General features: G+C 37.3%; 2 protein-coding genes across 2 annotated transcripts; both read right to left on the minus strand.

Moving 5' to 3' along the window:
• Positions 1-25: 25 nt before the first annotated feature.
• On the minus strand, positions 26-5,796 carry LOC120475532 (uncharacterized). Its single transcript, XM_089130705.1, has 7 exons — positions 5,740-5,796; positions 4,701-4,790; positions 4,555-4,608; positions 4,211-4,294; positions 3,602-3,667; positions 3,009-3,495; positions 26-1,750 (listed from the first exon to the last, which is right to left on the minus strand). The coding sequence occupies exons 1-7, from the start codon at positions 5,794-5,796 to the stop codon at positions 192-194; spliced, it is 2,397 nt and encodes a 798-aa protein (XP_088986831.1). The 3' UTR covers positions 26-191.
• A 4,166-nt stretch (positions 5,797-9,962) lies between these two features.
• On the minus strand, positions 9,963-15,098 carry LOC120475538 (serine protease FAM111A-like). Its single transcript, XM_039666264.2, has 6 exons — positions 15,009-15,098; positions 14,364-14,461; positions 14,135-14,191; positions 13,451-13,507; positions 12,484-12,549; positions 9,963-12,169 (listed from the first exon to the last, which is right to left on the minus strand). The coding sequence occupies exon 6, from the start codon at positions 12,030-12,032 to the stop codon at positions 10,344-10,346; it is 1,689 nt and encodes a 562-aa protein (XP_039522198.2). The 5' UTR covers positions 12,033-12,169; positions 12,484-12,549; positions 13,451-13,507; positions 14,135-14,191; positions 14,364-14,461; positions 15,009-15,098; the 3' UTR covers positions 9,963-10,343.
• Positions 15,099-15,133: the final 35 nt, after the last annotated feature.

Raw genomic sequence — 15,133 nt, forward strand, 5'->3', positions numbered from 1 at the left:
TGTCTTTGCACAAATCAGATGCATGACTTTACATTTGTCAAAAATAATGGTGTAATCTTATTTTTTTTTTTAAATTGAAACTCTATAATGACAGTGAAAAAAACATATATTTTAGGTCTCTCAAAATGAAAGACTTTGTAGACCTTCCCAAAAAAGCAAGACAGACATCGTGAAAAGGTGGACAGATTCATTCAAGACTGTTCGGCATCGACCATCTCACAGTCGGTCGAATTCTGTTGATCTTCAGACGATTTGCTTTTACTGATGTAGGGTTTTAAGGCATTAACGATCTCATGCAAACCTTTTATTTTAGCCTGTGCACTGATGGATTCCAGGATAGGCTGCATGGTAAAGCCGTATTCCATAACGCTCCTAGTTTTAGTTCCTTCTTCGTTGTACTTATATCCACCAGTGTGCACACCAATCAGTTTGCAGTGTTCATCAAAAACTGGAGAGCCAGAAGATCCATGAAAGAAACAAGAATCATACGTAAACTTGTTTTCATGTGCTGAAAAGTCCCATTTCTGTTCCTTATACACCTCCATCATAACATGAATTAAATGCTTATTCACAGATGCATTTTTATCTGCAGCCTTCAGTCGATTCTCTCTCTCAATGATGAAGCAGGGGTCCATTTTCTTGACCCCTTCTCCTGGATGTCCCAAAATGCAGATATGACCTTTGTTAGGAGGGTTTGGACTGTAACTACTGAGCAATTCAGGATATACAGCAATTTCTTTAGCAGAATCTATTTTAGGAGACTCTGCAATTTCATCACCAGAATCCAATTCAAGAAGAGCATAGTCAAGATGCATGCCACCGTCAGCCTTCCCATAACAGAAAGCTATGAGTTGTTTAACTGGTATGCGCTTGACCTTTAAATCCATGTCTTCATAATCAAATACAGCTGTGTACTGTGCAACATTCTCTGGCGTAAGCTCAGTCGATATCCCAATAACATGAGCATTAGTGAGGATGAATCTGTCAAAGAGTAGGAAGCCGGTTCCTACGGCGCCCCCCCCGACTCGAATCTGACACACAGAGTCAGAGAGTCTCATGAGCTGCTTCACTTTCTTCACCTCCGAAAAATTCTCAACACTTTTATGATATTCTTCTCTGAAGAACTTCAGGACCTCAGGGTTTTTCTTTAGGTTCTCTCGCTTCTTTACCGTCTCCATTAAACCTTTAAACTGAGCACGCAGAATTCCCAGAATCTCTTTGGAATTTTGAATCTCCCTTTTAGGACCTTTTTTTTTTTGCGGTCTCTTTCTCCTTCGGGTTTTTTCTTTTTCGTTGTTGATGGGAAGCTGGAGGCTGGGGTCAACATTTTCTGTCAAAGTACTAGTTGAGGCGACTGAATCTGATTCTGTCTTGGTAGTATCTAAGACATTTTGGGTATCTGGCTGATCAATGTCACTGATAAATATTACCTTAAAATGCATTTGACTAAAATGCTTCACATCGTTTGACATTTCATGGATTTTCTCACTATCCATCTCACAGAGAGCATAGATTTTCTTGAATATATCATCAATAAATCGTCCATCACGGCTAAGAGCAGTTAAGAAATCCTCTCCTTTGAATGCATACACACAAACATCATCAACATTCAGCCTCAGATTCTTGTTTTTCATTAACAGTTTTACTGTCTCCCCTCCTGTTGTGTGCAGGGCCGTGCAGAGACCTCTGGAGGGGCAGGTGCTCAAAGTATAAAATGGGGCACATGGAAACAAGACTTTATAGGGCTGTGCTCAAAATATCAATACAGTAATATATATACAGCATTAATACAGCAGCAAATTAATTGATGCAGTTTTAAAAAAAGAAACAGAACAGAAAAGACAAATTTAAAGTTTAAAATTAAAAAAAAAATAATTTATGTGCTCTATATATATAACTCTGGGATTAGAAACTGAAGCATCTTAAATTGTCCCAACCTGATGGCTTTTTCTTCTCTGTTATTCAGAATAATAAAGAACAGCTGTTATAGTGAACTGTGTAGGACAAAATCAACCTGGCCCATGTTTCGTGCAGTACAGTATAGTTTTATTTAATGGCACAGCATCTGTGTCTATTTTCATGGCAAAAAGTGATTTACAAAAATACAAGAGTTACATTTTATACAATGAAAATAAAAACAAAGCAAACAGAAACAGCAATTAATACTTTACAAGATTTTTAACATTAATGTGATGCCTGTTCTGGTAAATTCTTACTCAAGTCATTAAGTGAGTTTGCTGCCTTTGCTGTTGATGTTGTTACTGCTGCTGATGATGATGATGATACTGCTGGAGTTGATCTGAGACTGCAGACATTAAAATAAACAGAGATATAGGGTATTGGCTGATTAAACCATTTTTATGTGACCATGACAAGATGTAAAGACTGCTGACAGTGTTTGGATCTGGCTCACTAGTCCACTGACCTGCTAAAGCTACAGATTCTGCCCAGGCTGCTATAGTATAATAATACAATAATAGTATATAATAGTAACGTTACTAGGGCAGATGTTCACAGGCTTCTGCACACAAAACATAAGATACTAACTGGTAAGCCTATGCGATAACTTACCAGAGTTGTGATAATCATTTTTATGTGAAAATATTTTTTTTAATAAATACTGTAATAATAATAATAGTTTAAAGTACAAATAATAGTTTTTAGTCAAATAACACCCCTCCACGCCCGTGAAACTTTTCTCCCTCAAACAGCAAGCTAACGTTACTTCTACAGCCTACACACAGCAATACAAACAATATCTCTCTGCATGCTCTCTTCACGTCGTTCTAGTAAAATAATAATAATAAGTAAACAAACATCAAAATCACTTCGCTGAGAATAGAACACCACTTACCAGCAGCCGCAAGACTTGAAGATATCCTCTGGGAATGCGCGATTGCGCGTAGCCGCGCGAAATTATAAAATGCGCGTGCAGCGTGAGGAATCAGGTGAAAGGTCATCATGTGGGTCATTTTATTTACGGCTAAATTATTATTCATTCATTTTACTACTAGTGGGGCAGGCATCCACAAAAGTGCCTTTAAATACAAAAAAAGGAGAGGAAATTTTGTCTTGACAAAAGGGCACTTTGGGCACCAAGGGGCAAAAGGGCAGGTGCTCGAGCACCCAACGCCCCCCCCTCTGCACGTGCCTGGTTGTGTGGATATAAAAAGTGACAAAAGAGTCAGGATTTGAAATATCTACAGTTGGCTTATGCTCTGCAGATGCATTTCCATCCTTATTGATGAACGTTATGTTTAAGATCTCATCACTTTGAATAAGACAGCAGGGGAAATCAGTCTTCACAGCCGCTCTAGGAACTTGTCCTTTGGGTCTCTGAATGACTATTTCTTTCTTCATGTTCTTCTTTTTAATGTTCTTGAAAATATTGCTTGTATTCAGAGCCTCGAATACAGTCATGGATGTGTCGCAGGTCACTGCGTATTCATTGTGCTTGAAACGGAACTGGATATAGTGGCTTTTCCTTTGTGATTTCTGTTCATTTTAGAAAAACAGTCACATAAAAAAACACATTTGAATGCACACTTTTTTAAATACAATTTTCATTAAATTATTCATAATATAGTGTAAAGTGATATACCTGCTGAATATCATATTTTGACATTCCTGCTTTAGTATCTTTCTCCCACGAATCATTCATCCTTTCCTGTGAGAATACCAGCAGTAATGTTAAAAGAGATTTTTAAGACCAAGTAATGAAAATTTAAGAAATAAATTAAAGGGAACACAATATGTCAATTTGTTCTCTAAATATAATGTCTATGGAGAAACAATATTAGCAACATTTCAGAGTTTGAAAATACAACTTCCAACAGATATCCATTACTTTTTAATTTATTTTACAAAAAAATAAAAGAAGCTTGGATCCTTCTGTTATTTTTGTTTTATTTCCGCACAAAAAGTTTTCGTGTCGCTCGATAATCTTATAGTTGAGCCACTGTCGTCACATGGAATATTTAAACATTTTCTTCATTGACTTTCTGGGCCGTCAAAATTCAATCTCTTAGGAGCCAATGTAGCAGTGACCCACCTCTCAAATTTAATCAAAAATATCTTCATTTATGTTCCGAAGATGAACGAAGGTCTTACGGGGTTGGTACAGCATGGGGGTGAGTAATTAATGACTTAATTTTCATTTTTGGGTGAACTAACCCTTTAAGGTCAACATTTTGAACTTGTATTTTCGTACCAGCTGCAGCGCATGATCACTCTCTGAGGGCGTCTCTTCCTTAATAACTCTTGCTGAGTCTGACGTGATTGAGGCCATTCTTTCCTGCAAAATGAACAAAGAAAGTGCTCTAGTTAATGTGGCTATTCTATTTATTTTTGGCTTTGAGAATTTCAGAAAACGGTCATTTTTCATACAAACTTTCATGTGTTTTGATTAATAGGCTATACTGGTTATATTTTAGTAAGTAATGGGTGATTTTATATTCTATTGTTTTATATTAGTAGTGCAGTAGATAGTGAGGGAGTTCCCTAAAGCTTTTTAAAACACTATAAAACAAAAGACACACAAATCAATGACCTTACCTGAGCATTATGTGACGTCTCCCCAGATTCATCATCTCTGGCAGTCTGCTTTTCCTGAAAGAGAAAAACGTTTCTATTCCAACTAAGCCTAAAGCCAACGCAGTGTCTAAGCAGAGAGAATGAGAAAGATAAGTCACATGTCCTACACGACTCCGTTGAAAGGAGCTCAGAAGGTCTGTCTGCTTCAGCTTTTTGTTGGGTGGTCCTTTAGGCATGTTTTTGGCCGCTTCGAGTATCTTTCAATAGCGCAAACAAAATTGAAGATTATGTGTGGGAAGTTATAGACTCCTTTCTGAGAAGATCTATGTAAAGCTGGAGATTTATGTAGTAGTCAATAAGGTTTATTTTGGTGTAATATTGTAAGTAGAAGTCCCACACACATTTGATGAATTATTTTAAAGGGTTCATGAATTCCATTTTCAGATTTTTATATCATGTTTCTGGAGGTTCGCTCCTCCTTGCGTTGTTCAGAAACACACGTAAATGTCCACTGCTGTGAATGGCAAAGTTCCTTGCACTCTATCCACACCCTCATTTACAGCATGTTGTGTGTGTTTTGTTGCTCAATATAGCCTGAGTCAGATTAAAATGAACCAATGAAACTACAACGATTACATCCAAGGACAAAATGGCATTACCGCTTTTCGATGCAAGATAAACCAGCAGCATGTCAGTTTTCGCTTTTGACTGATGGATTGACAACACAGATCATCAGATCAGAAACGACTACATGATTAACTAACTGTATTTGTTCTACATACATTTCTGAAATGCACTTTCTGTAAAGCTGCTTTGAAACAATATGTATTGTGAAAAGTGCTATACAAATACATTTGAATTGAATTGAATCCTTCAACATGTCTGTGGCACTGAACAGTCATTTAATATTAATTCAGAAACTTTTATAATAGGCTAAATATAAACACAACTGAAAAAGTAAAAAAGCATTCTGACAAAAATGGTCTCTGCATTCAGAAAACGAATTTCACTGTTTGATCAATGAGAATTTTAGTACAAAACTAGAGCTGAATAACCAAAATTAGAGAAACGACTGTGTAATTTAAAGTTAAAGCTGATCCCAGTTCTCCACTGCACTCTCCAATTCATCATCCTTACAATCAAATAGTAGTCTATACAACTATAGTCAAAAGATATCCAACATGAGAATATTTAACAGTGTCCTACCACGGTATTGGGTGAGGACCCTGCGGGCTCCACATCACCCCCAGAGCTGTCATCCATCTGTTAAAAAACAGAACCACGAACAACAAAATCTTGGTATTGATATCTTTGTAAGACTCTAAGGAACAATGGCAAGGGAGTGTCCGGTGAGTATCAAACTTAAAACTAACTTTTCCCCGTTTTACGCCGGTTTGGGAACAGCAACGCCCTCACAATGGAGTCGACCATGATGACTCGTCACGATTCGTTCATGAATTAAATTAATAATCGGATTTAATCAATCATCGAACAGGTGGGGGGTCAGGCGAGAGTAAACAGGGCTTTAGATGATGCTCAAGATCGCATAATTTTCTATCACAGTCAAACAGTAAAACGTAGAAAACAAGATCCCAATTTAAGAAGTCCGATACATTACAAGTTTACATTGCAAATATTAATATCCTTCTATAGGATACCTGGAAATCTTACCTTGTCCGAGTTAAATGGGAATTTAGATGGCGTAGGAGGATAAACGTGACGACTTGACGAGTTTCTATTCTCACCTCATTCAGTCCCCGATCGCTCTGATCTGACTTCCTGCTCATGTTCATATCCACAGCAAAGGGAATCGAAAGTGGGCTACTACTGGGAATTATGATGAAACGAAAGCTATTCATTTGCATAAAGTGGCAATGAGAGGCGCAGATGAGCTACACCCAAAAACTTCATTTGACAGCGATTCAACGTAATGATTAGATAAGCGATTGTAGCCTACAATAAACAGGCTACTCGCAGTAAAATAATATAATCCTAAATAATAAAAACGGTTTTTTTTAGTTCCGAAATGTTCCTTTTTTTTAAATCAAACTTTACATTGCAATTATTATTATTATTATTATTATTATTTACTATTAGACAGAGAAATATATTAGAGTAAATAATGAGGCCAATATATTTGGGTCTGATTAAAATAAGTAATTTTGAATATTTACCTTTTTCAAATATAGGCTATAGCCTAATTTATATTTCTGTCCACATTTCTGTCCTCAGTGAAGATGCAATTGTACAAAGTCATATTCTCAGGTCAGTCTCACAGTGTATTTAGTATTTCCCCCCCAAATTAATTAAATAGGCTACCCTTTATTGTGTTTTGTAATTCACTACATTTAGGCTATATAGCTTTTTTTCTCTACACTCAAAGTGCTTATGCATGAAAGGGAGTAATCTCCTCAACAACCACCAATGTGCAGCATCCACCAGATGTGACGGCAGCACACACCAGTGTTAGGGGATTTACAGCTAAAGACCCAAGGACCAGATATGATAAATTATCCGGAGTCAGAAGTGCAGTCAATTTAATGATGTGATCGGTTGTTTTACATGTCAGTCAGATGTCCTCTTGGGTGATCCTTGGCCAATGAAGCTGCGATGGAGTCAAGACCTTTTGCCATCGATCTGAAGGTCTGGCTAGGATCTAAACGCAAAGTTGAATTAACTTTTTTTGTTTGTTTTATTAACTTTCAATATGTCCTAAACTTTCTGTTTTTTGGGAACTATATCAAAACTAGATTTTTAAAAGTGTAATACAAAATGTAATGTTTTATAATTAATTTGGTGTTTGAATAGCAAGATTGTTTATAAAGATTCAATATTTTCTTATTTCTTCTTTACAGGACATTCATAACATTTTTCAGACCCAACAAGCTGAAGATCCTAAAAGCTTCCCAACATGATGAGCAATCAAAACAATGCATCACACAAGGTACACGCTAATAACTGTAAGTGGAAACAATAATTAAAGCTGTATCTGTTGCATTATAGTTTTATTCATTGTAATTGATGTCTACATTCAAGGTATGAAGAACAGCGATCTGAAGTTCTGCATGAGTCCTGATTTTAACCCTCTAAGATGTTATTCTAAATATATTTATTTTAGTAGAGAGATATTTGATTGTGTATTCCTATCTCTTATTACAGCGATTCTGTCAAATCATTTATGATCTCTTACAACAAAGACAAAACATTCAGTTTGTGCCACCATCACCCTCTGGGGGGTTTCTACCGTAAGTAACTCTTATCTTGGCTCTCGAACTAAATCTAAAATATCTTAAATTGTGTTCAGAAGATGAACAAATGTCTTACGAGCTTGGGACGACATGAGGGCGAGTCATTAATGACATAATTTTCATTTTTGGGTGAACTAACCCCTTAATCTATAGTTCTCAACTCCTTTAAAAAGTCAGACTTTATAGATTCAGGAGGAGTCATGTATATAATATTCTCTTCTTCATCTCAGGGTCTACTCTGAACAGTGCCGTACCCCTAGCCTAGGCCTACGATCCAGATAACAACCAAAACCTACCTGGGTGGGGGAGTTAGCCTTCTGTTCAGTGCACCACAGCTAGCTCTCCGCCCTCAGAGAACAGCTGTACCTGCTCACGCGAGTTCACGGCCCACTCTGTTGTGACTGGTTGGCAACCTTGACCAACTTAGTAAAGTCTGTCATGATATCGCTATACAAATCTATCTTTTTCAGACAGTCATCTTATGATACCCCGAAAGGATTCTTACTCTACAGAAATAAACAGACTGGGACAATAGAGTTTTGAGGGCAGTCCTCATTCTCAATTTATTATTTCTTGCAGAGGCAAAGCTAAATACACCACTCTTATGCCAGCTAAGTTTGAAGTTCCATAGGCCAGATACACAATTACATTTCAAGGCTTACGCTTTCTTCGTTCAATATATACTCACCTAAAGGATTATTAGGAACACCATACTGTGTTTTACCCCCTTTCGCCTTCAGAACTGCCTTCATTTTTCGTGGCATTAATTCAACAAGGTGCTGAAAGGATTCTTTTGAAATGTTGGCCAATATTGATAGCTGTGGCATTTATACGATGCCCAATTGGCACTAAGGGGCCTAAAGTGTGCCAAGAAAACATCCCCCACACCATTACACCACCACCACCAGCAGCCTGCACAGTGGGAACAAGGCATGATGGATCCATGTTCTCATTCTGTTTACGCCAAATTCTGAATGTCTCAACAGAAATCGAGACTCATCAGACCAGGCAGCATTTTTCCAGTCTTCAACTGTCCAATTTTGGTGAGCTCTTGCAAATTGTTGCCTCTTTTTCCTATTTGTAGTGGAGATGAGTGGTACCCGGTGGGGTCTTCTGCTGTTGTGGCCCATCCGCCTCAAGGTTGTGTGTGTTGTGTCTTCTTCACAAATGCTTTGCTGGATACCTCGGTTGTAACGAGTGGTTATTTCAGTCAAAGTCGCTCTTCTATCAGCTTGAATCAGTCAGCCCATTCTCCTCTGACCTCTCGCATCAACAAGGCATTTTGGCCCACAGGACTGCCGCATACTGGATGTTTTTCCCTTTTCACACCATTCTTAGTAAACCCTAGAAATGGTTGTGCGTGAAAATCCCAGTAACTGAGCAGATTGTGAAATACTCAGACCGGCCCGTCTGGCGCCAACAACCATGCCACGCTCAAAATTGCTTAAATCACCTTTCTTTCCCATTCTGACATTCAGTTTGGAGTTCAGGAGTTTGTCTTGACCAGGACCACACCACTAACTACATTGAAGCAACTGCCATGAGATTGGTTGATTAGATAATCGCATTAATGAGAAATTGAACAGGTGTTCCTAATTATCCTTTAGGTGAGTGTATGTGCTCTCTCTAAAAAAATCATCTGTCTTCTTTTGAGTGTTGTGGTCTGTGGCTGGCTTCTGCTTGCTCTCCTCAAAATATCTCACACAGACATCTATTCTGAGAGAGATCAATTCGGCCACATTTTATAATCACTAATGACGCACACCATCTCTACATTTGTGGACGTTGCTTCTACTTGCATCAATATATTTCCTGCGTGTGTTAATTGTTACATTAATTGCGTGAATGCTTGGGTTTACCCGTGTCAATATTTTTACTGTTTGCCTCAATGGCATTAGCAATACACACATTTTTTATTGTACATTTTATCAGTTTTCTACCTTTCTGGACATTGAACTCCTGTCTTCATTTTTAGCAGTTACACACAACAATGCTCTTGTCCCGCAAAACATAATGCAACATACGTCATCTTTAGAGGATGTGGTATACAGCACAGTTTGTGCTTCTGTCACCTCATGAAAACTTCATGGCCTGCTTTTTATTATATATTTTCTTATAATTTTGATATTTATCTAAATGTTTATAAAAGAAAAAACAGCACATTACTCTTGACAAGATAAATCAATGTAAAATCACTTTAATGCATCAACAGACATAAAAAAGTAAAAGAATATAAGAAAAATGCATATAAATATATATGAGTGAAATGAATATAGATAGTATATGAATACACACGTCTGCATTAATAGCAATGTAAGGAAACTTGTAAAGAAAAAAATTATTACTGTATTTTTAGTCTCTGCCAAATGAACAATGTTTACTGTCTGCTCTCTTCATAGGAGTCAGACCCACAAACACCTGCAGATATATGACTTTTCACTTGTCAAAAATAAGAGAAACCAAGTGTAAGGTAAAAATAAGGTAACCAAGCTTTTGAACACACAATCACTGAGAATTATATGATATGTGTGAAACCCCATTATGAAGACAATGAAAAATCTCTCAGAATTGAAGGCTTGATGTCATGTTTTCCCAAGGAAAAAATCTTCCATCATCTTCCATCTCAAAGTCAGTCTGATTCTCCTCATCCGCAGTTCCATACTCATAGCTTTTATCGCTGTAGGCTTCTAAGATATTGACGATCTCATGCAAACCTTTTATCCTAGCCTGTGCTCTGATCATATCCAGGATGGGCTGCATGGAATAGCCAAATTCAATAACGCTTCTAGTTTTACCTTTTTCTCCTGGGTACACATATCCACCAGTGTGCACACCAATCAGTTTGCATTGTTCATCAAAAACTGGAGAGCCAGAAGATCCATGAAAGAAACAAGAGTTATAATTAATCTGGTTCTCATAAATGTCCCATCTATCTTCCAAACTCCTCTGCGTGATCACATGAATGAAATCCCGATTCTCAGATACGTGTTTATCTGCAGCCTCTTGTGTTTTATCTTTCCCAATGATGAAGCAGGGGTCCATTCTCTTAATCCCACCTTCTGGATGTCCAACAATGCAGATCCCACCGCGGCTAGGAGGGGGGCCAGGACTAAAACAACTGAGCAACTCATGACGACCTGTGATTTCATCAACAGCATCCAGTTCAAGAAGAGCAAAGTCAAGACGCCTATTGTTGGGGTCTGTTATGTAACAGTAAGCAGCAATCTGTTTCTTGACCCGCACCAGCTTCACATTTGAGTCCAGACGTTCAAAATCAAATGCAGCTTCTAAAGAAAGCTTGTCTGGAGATTCGAGAAATTCCCAAATAACATGTGCGTTAGTGAGAATATATTGCCCAAAGAGTAGGAAGCCGGTTCCTCTGGCGAATCCCTCCACTCGAATCTGACACACCGAGTCAGAGAGTCTCATGAGCTGCTTTATTTTATACACCTCAGAGAAACTCGCAACACTTTTATCATATTCTGCTCTGCAGACTATTGTGTCGCTTTGGACCTCAGATTTTTTCCTTGGTTTCTCTTGCCGCTTTAATAATATATCCAGTAAAAATGGAAACTGAGCACGCAGAATTCGGAGAATCTCTTCCGAGTGTGGTATTATATTAAACGAATTTGTGGATTTCATTGAGTTTCTCTTTTGAGTTTCTTCTTGTTCAGTGTTGACGGGTTGCTGGTTGGAATCAACGTTTTCTTTCAAATCAGCGGCTGAAGCTTCATTCATTTCAGTGCTGACATCACTCAATAAGTCTTCTTGGCTGTCTGGCTCGTTTTTATCACTGATGACAATGATCTCAAAATGCTTTCCATTAAGATGCTCTACAGTGTTTGACATTACATGGTTTATTTCGCTCCCTAACTCACGGAGTGCACACTGTTTCTTGAATATGACATTGATGAAGCGTCCGTCACGCCGGAGAGCATCCTTCAGTTTCTCTTCTTTGGTTGCGTACACACAGACATAGTCAACTTCATTCCTCAGCTCATGGTTTTTCATTAAGCGTTTCACTTTATCCCCTCCTTTTGTTTTAATGTAAAATATTACTAAGTTTTCTGATTGATTGGAGAATGAAAGCCTTCCAGTTGTTTTTTTCTTTGTATCAACTTTTCCGGTACTTTTGATGAAGGTTATGTCTAAGAGCTCATCTTTTTCAATAAGACAGCAGGGGAAATCGCTCTTCACAGCAGCTTTAAGAACTTCTCCTTTGGATCTCTTGATGACTATTTCTTTCTCCATGTTTTTTTTTTACTCTTCCTGAAAGTCTGGTTTGTATTGAGAGCATCAAGCACAGTCTTGGATGTATCACACGCCACTGCATGACTCTGATTTTTGTAGTGGAAAATGAAACTGTGGCTTTGAAACCCCTCGTTGCACTGATAAATTCAGAAGAAAAAATTATGAATAAAAGATTTCCATTAAATGATTTGCAATATTGCAAAATATTATAATATATATACAAATGATATACAGCAGTGATGAGTATCCGAACCATTTCCCAGATTTAATTTGGATCCACAAGTCACTGATCACCACAGTTCATAATGTGCACTTTTATTTTTTAAATTCTTTAATTTAGCTGTATTATTCATGAAGTAGAAGATTAGCCGCTGATTTGACAGTAATCTGAAGGACAAGAGGTAAAGGCATTTGAATTGATTAGCACCATGTACCATTTAAATTCACATACCTGCTGCATATGGCTTTTTGATGGACCCTCTTTAACTTCATCCTTGCTAAAACCGTTCTTCCTTTCCTGAGTAAATGTCAACACAACAGTACTGTTAATATGAGTCCACTATTGAAGGTTTACCATCATATTGTAAATCATAAGCAATGCAATAATTTGTCACTCTAAAAATATATGGCCTTTTAAAGATGCTATCAACTTCAAGAAGCGTTGTCTTGAGTAATTCCACACACACTTTTTCATGAGACCCTTAAAGGGATACTCCGCCGTTTTTTCAAATTAAACTATGTTATTATTACCCTAACTAAAGACGAGTTGATGCATACCTCTCTCGTCTCAGTGCGTGCACTCAATTGCTCTGGCGCGCGAGACACTTTGATAGCACTTAAGTTCATTCAATATGGGTCAAGCAGAGAAGCGACCAAACACCTCCACGTTTTCCCTATTTAAATGTTACACGAGTAGTGTAACTCGACCTAGGACAGTGACACAAAATAAAATGTTGCGCTTTTCTAAGCGTGTAAAGTGGATAAATATATTGTATGGCGGAATACCACAGCAAGTGCTTCGTAGCACTTTGACTCGGCACATATTTATCAATGGACTCGGCGCAGTAATATCATCACTCCGAAGAGTGAGAGGGGGGAGAGGACTTTTCACGAGTGATGATATTACTGCGGTGGCGGTCTAGGTCGAGTTACACTGCTCAAGTAACTGTATTTAAATAGGGGAAACGTGGAGGTGTTTTGTCACTTCTCTGCTTGGCCCATATTGAATGAACTGGAGTAAGCTAAGTGCTATGAAAGTGTCTCGCACGCCAGAGTGATTGAGTGCACGCACTGAGACGACAGAGGTATGCATCAACTCGTCTTAGTTAAGAGAATAACATAGTTTAATATCAAAAAATGGTGGAGTATCCCTTTAAATAATCTTCATCCAATGATACAGATGTCAGTATGCAACAAACCTTTAAAGGGCCACGGACATTGTTTCCTTTTTTCTTTCTTGTAAGATTTGTTTTTTTCTAGAACAATGGCATAAGAAACATTCAAATAGCATGTATTATTATTCATTGAACACATTTAATCTAATAGGCTACATTTTAGGACCTTACCAAAATTACATAGAATTTTATGATATTGCCACACAGAATTAATGAAAAGTGCACTCAAAGTATGTAAGATTGTTAGTTTCTTTAACATGCACAATTTAAAAATATGACATCTCAGAGTGCGAAGAAAAAGTATATATTTTAAGTCTATTAAAGTCATAGGGCGGCTTTTTTTGTGACCAACTGACCTTTTTTTAATATATATATTATTTGAATATATGCAGAAGCAAATGTGGAGGTAAAATAGTCAAGGAAAAAATATAATTTGAAATATATTTTTTAATTTTGGTCTGTTCCTCACACGGGTCAGGATCCAGAAGTCTGGGAATATAGTGCAGAAGCTATAGACTACTTTTTAAAGTGCTAATTTATGAGCAACTCAGTGTCTCTGAACTAATGATTAAAGACATGGGTCTTTAAATGAGTGAAATAAATGAAAAATCTATGGTTCTCTTGCACTTGACTTCATTAGCTGAGACATGAGTAATTAAAAATTATGTTTCTTAGATCTGAATCATTATTGAAATAGCATCGGCTTACCTGTGCATTTTCACCAGTTTGTGACGCCCTTCTGGCTTCACTGTTGCTGTCAGTCGGCTTTTAATGAAATAGACATTCGACAATCTCACTATAATCATTTGGACTATAAAGGGTGCACATTTCAATACAGTGTTCAATATAAAGAATGGCAATAGCCAGACGTAAAAAAAGTTAAACAATATTTATAAATCAGATATATGAAGCATAATAGTTTTTAGAATTTTGTCACCGGAAAATAGTTAAAAATTTTCATCTGATGTCGATCACGAGCGGTGCTCTTCTCCATTTTTTTTTTCCTCCGCTGGTGTAGCTCAAGATTCAGTGTTTCTGTGAAGAGTACAGATGATGAGCTCAAGATTAATCTGGTATTACGTTACTGAATTACAGTATAGTGCACAGTTCACATAATTTGGTAAATAAAAAAATGCTTACAATCCAGTTGTGTGAAAAATGTCAACATTTTACGCGCTACATTTATTTTTCACTCAATTGGATTGTGGGTCGAAAAGGCTATTTTTTTATTTCTGTGATGATAACTGGATTATTTGCTGAATTAGCAACACGAGGAGATGTGACAATCTACCTTTGGATTAGTGATTATTTGCATGCACGTATTTCTGAAAAACAGTAACTTTAGTTCAATGAAAGCCTATTGCACAGGTAATTCAAATAATCTCCTTCTCAGCCATGTTCGCAGCCCGTCTTTGAAAACCCAGTTAAAGCGCCTCACGTGATCATCACGATTCGTTCACGAACGAAAAAACTTTTATTTTCAGTGAAAACATAAAGTAGGTGTTTGCAGAGATTCAGGTTTTTATTAGTAAGATAACCGAAAGCAGTTTGTTAAATCCGATATTTTGTTTTAAAAAGTTACCAGTTAAAGCTTAAATGAAGCAGAAGAATAAAGCAGTGTGTGTCGTCTGTTTTCCTCGGTGTGTGTGAAGTGTAATCTGATCTCTCAAGCAAGCAGCGGAGGCAAAATATTTTAAATTCTTCTAC

Source organism: Pimephales promelas, chromosome 4 (genome assembly GCF_988280905.1).
Source record: "Pimephales promelas chromosome 4, fPimPro1.hap1.1, whole genome shotgun sequence".
NCBI lineage: Eukaryota > Metazoa > Chordata > Actinopteri > Cypriniformes > Leuciscidae > Pimephales > Pimephales promelas.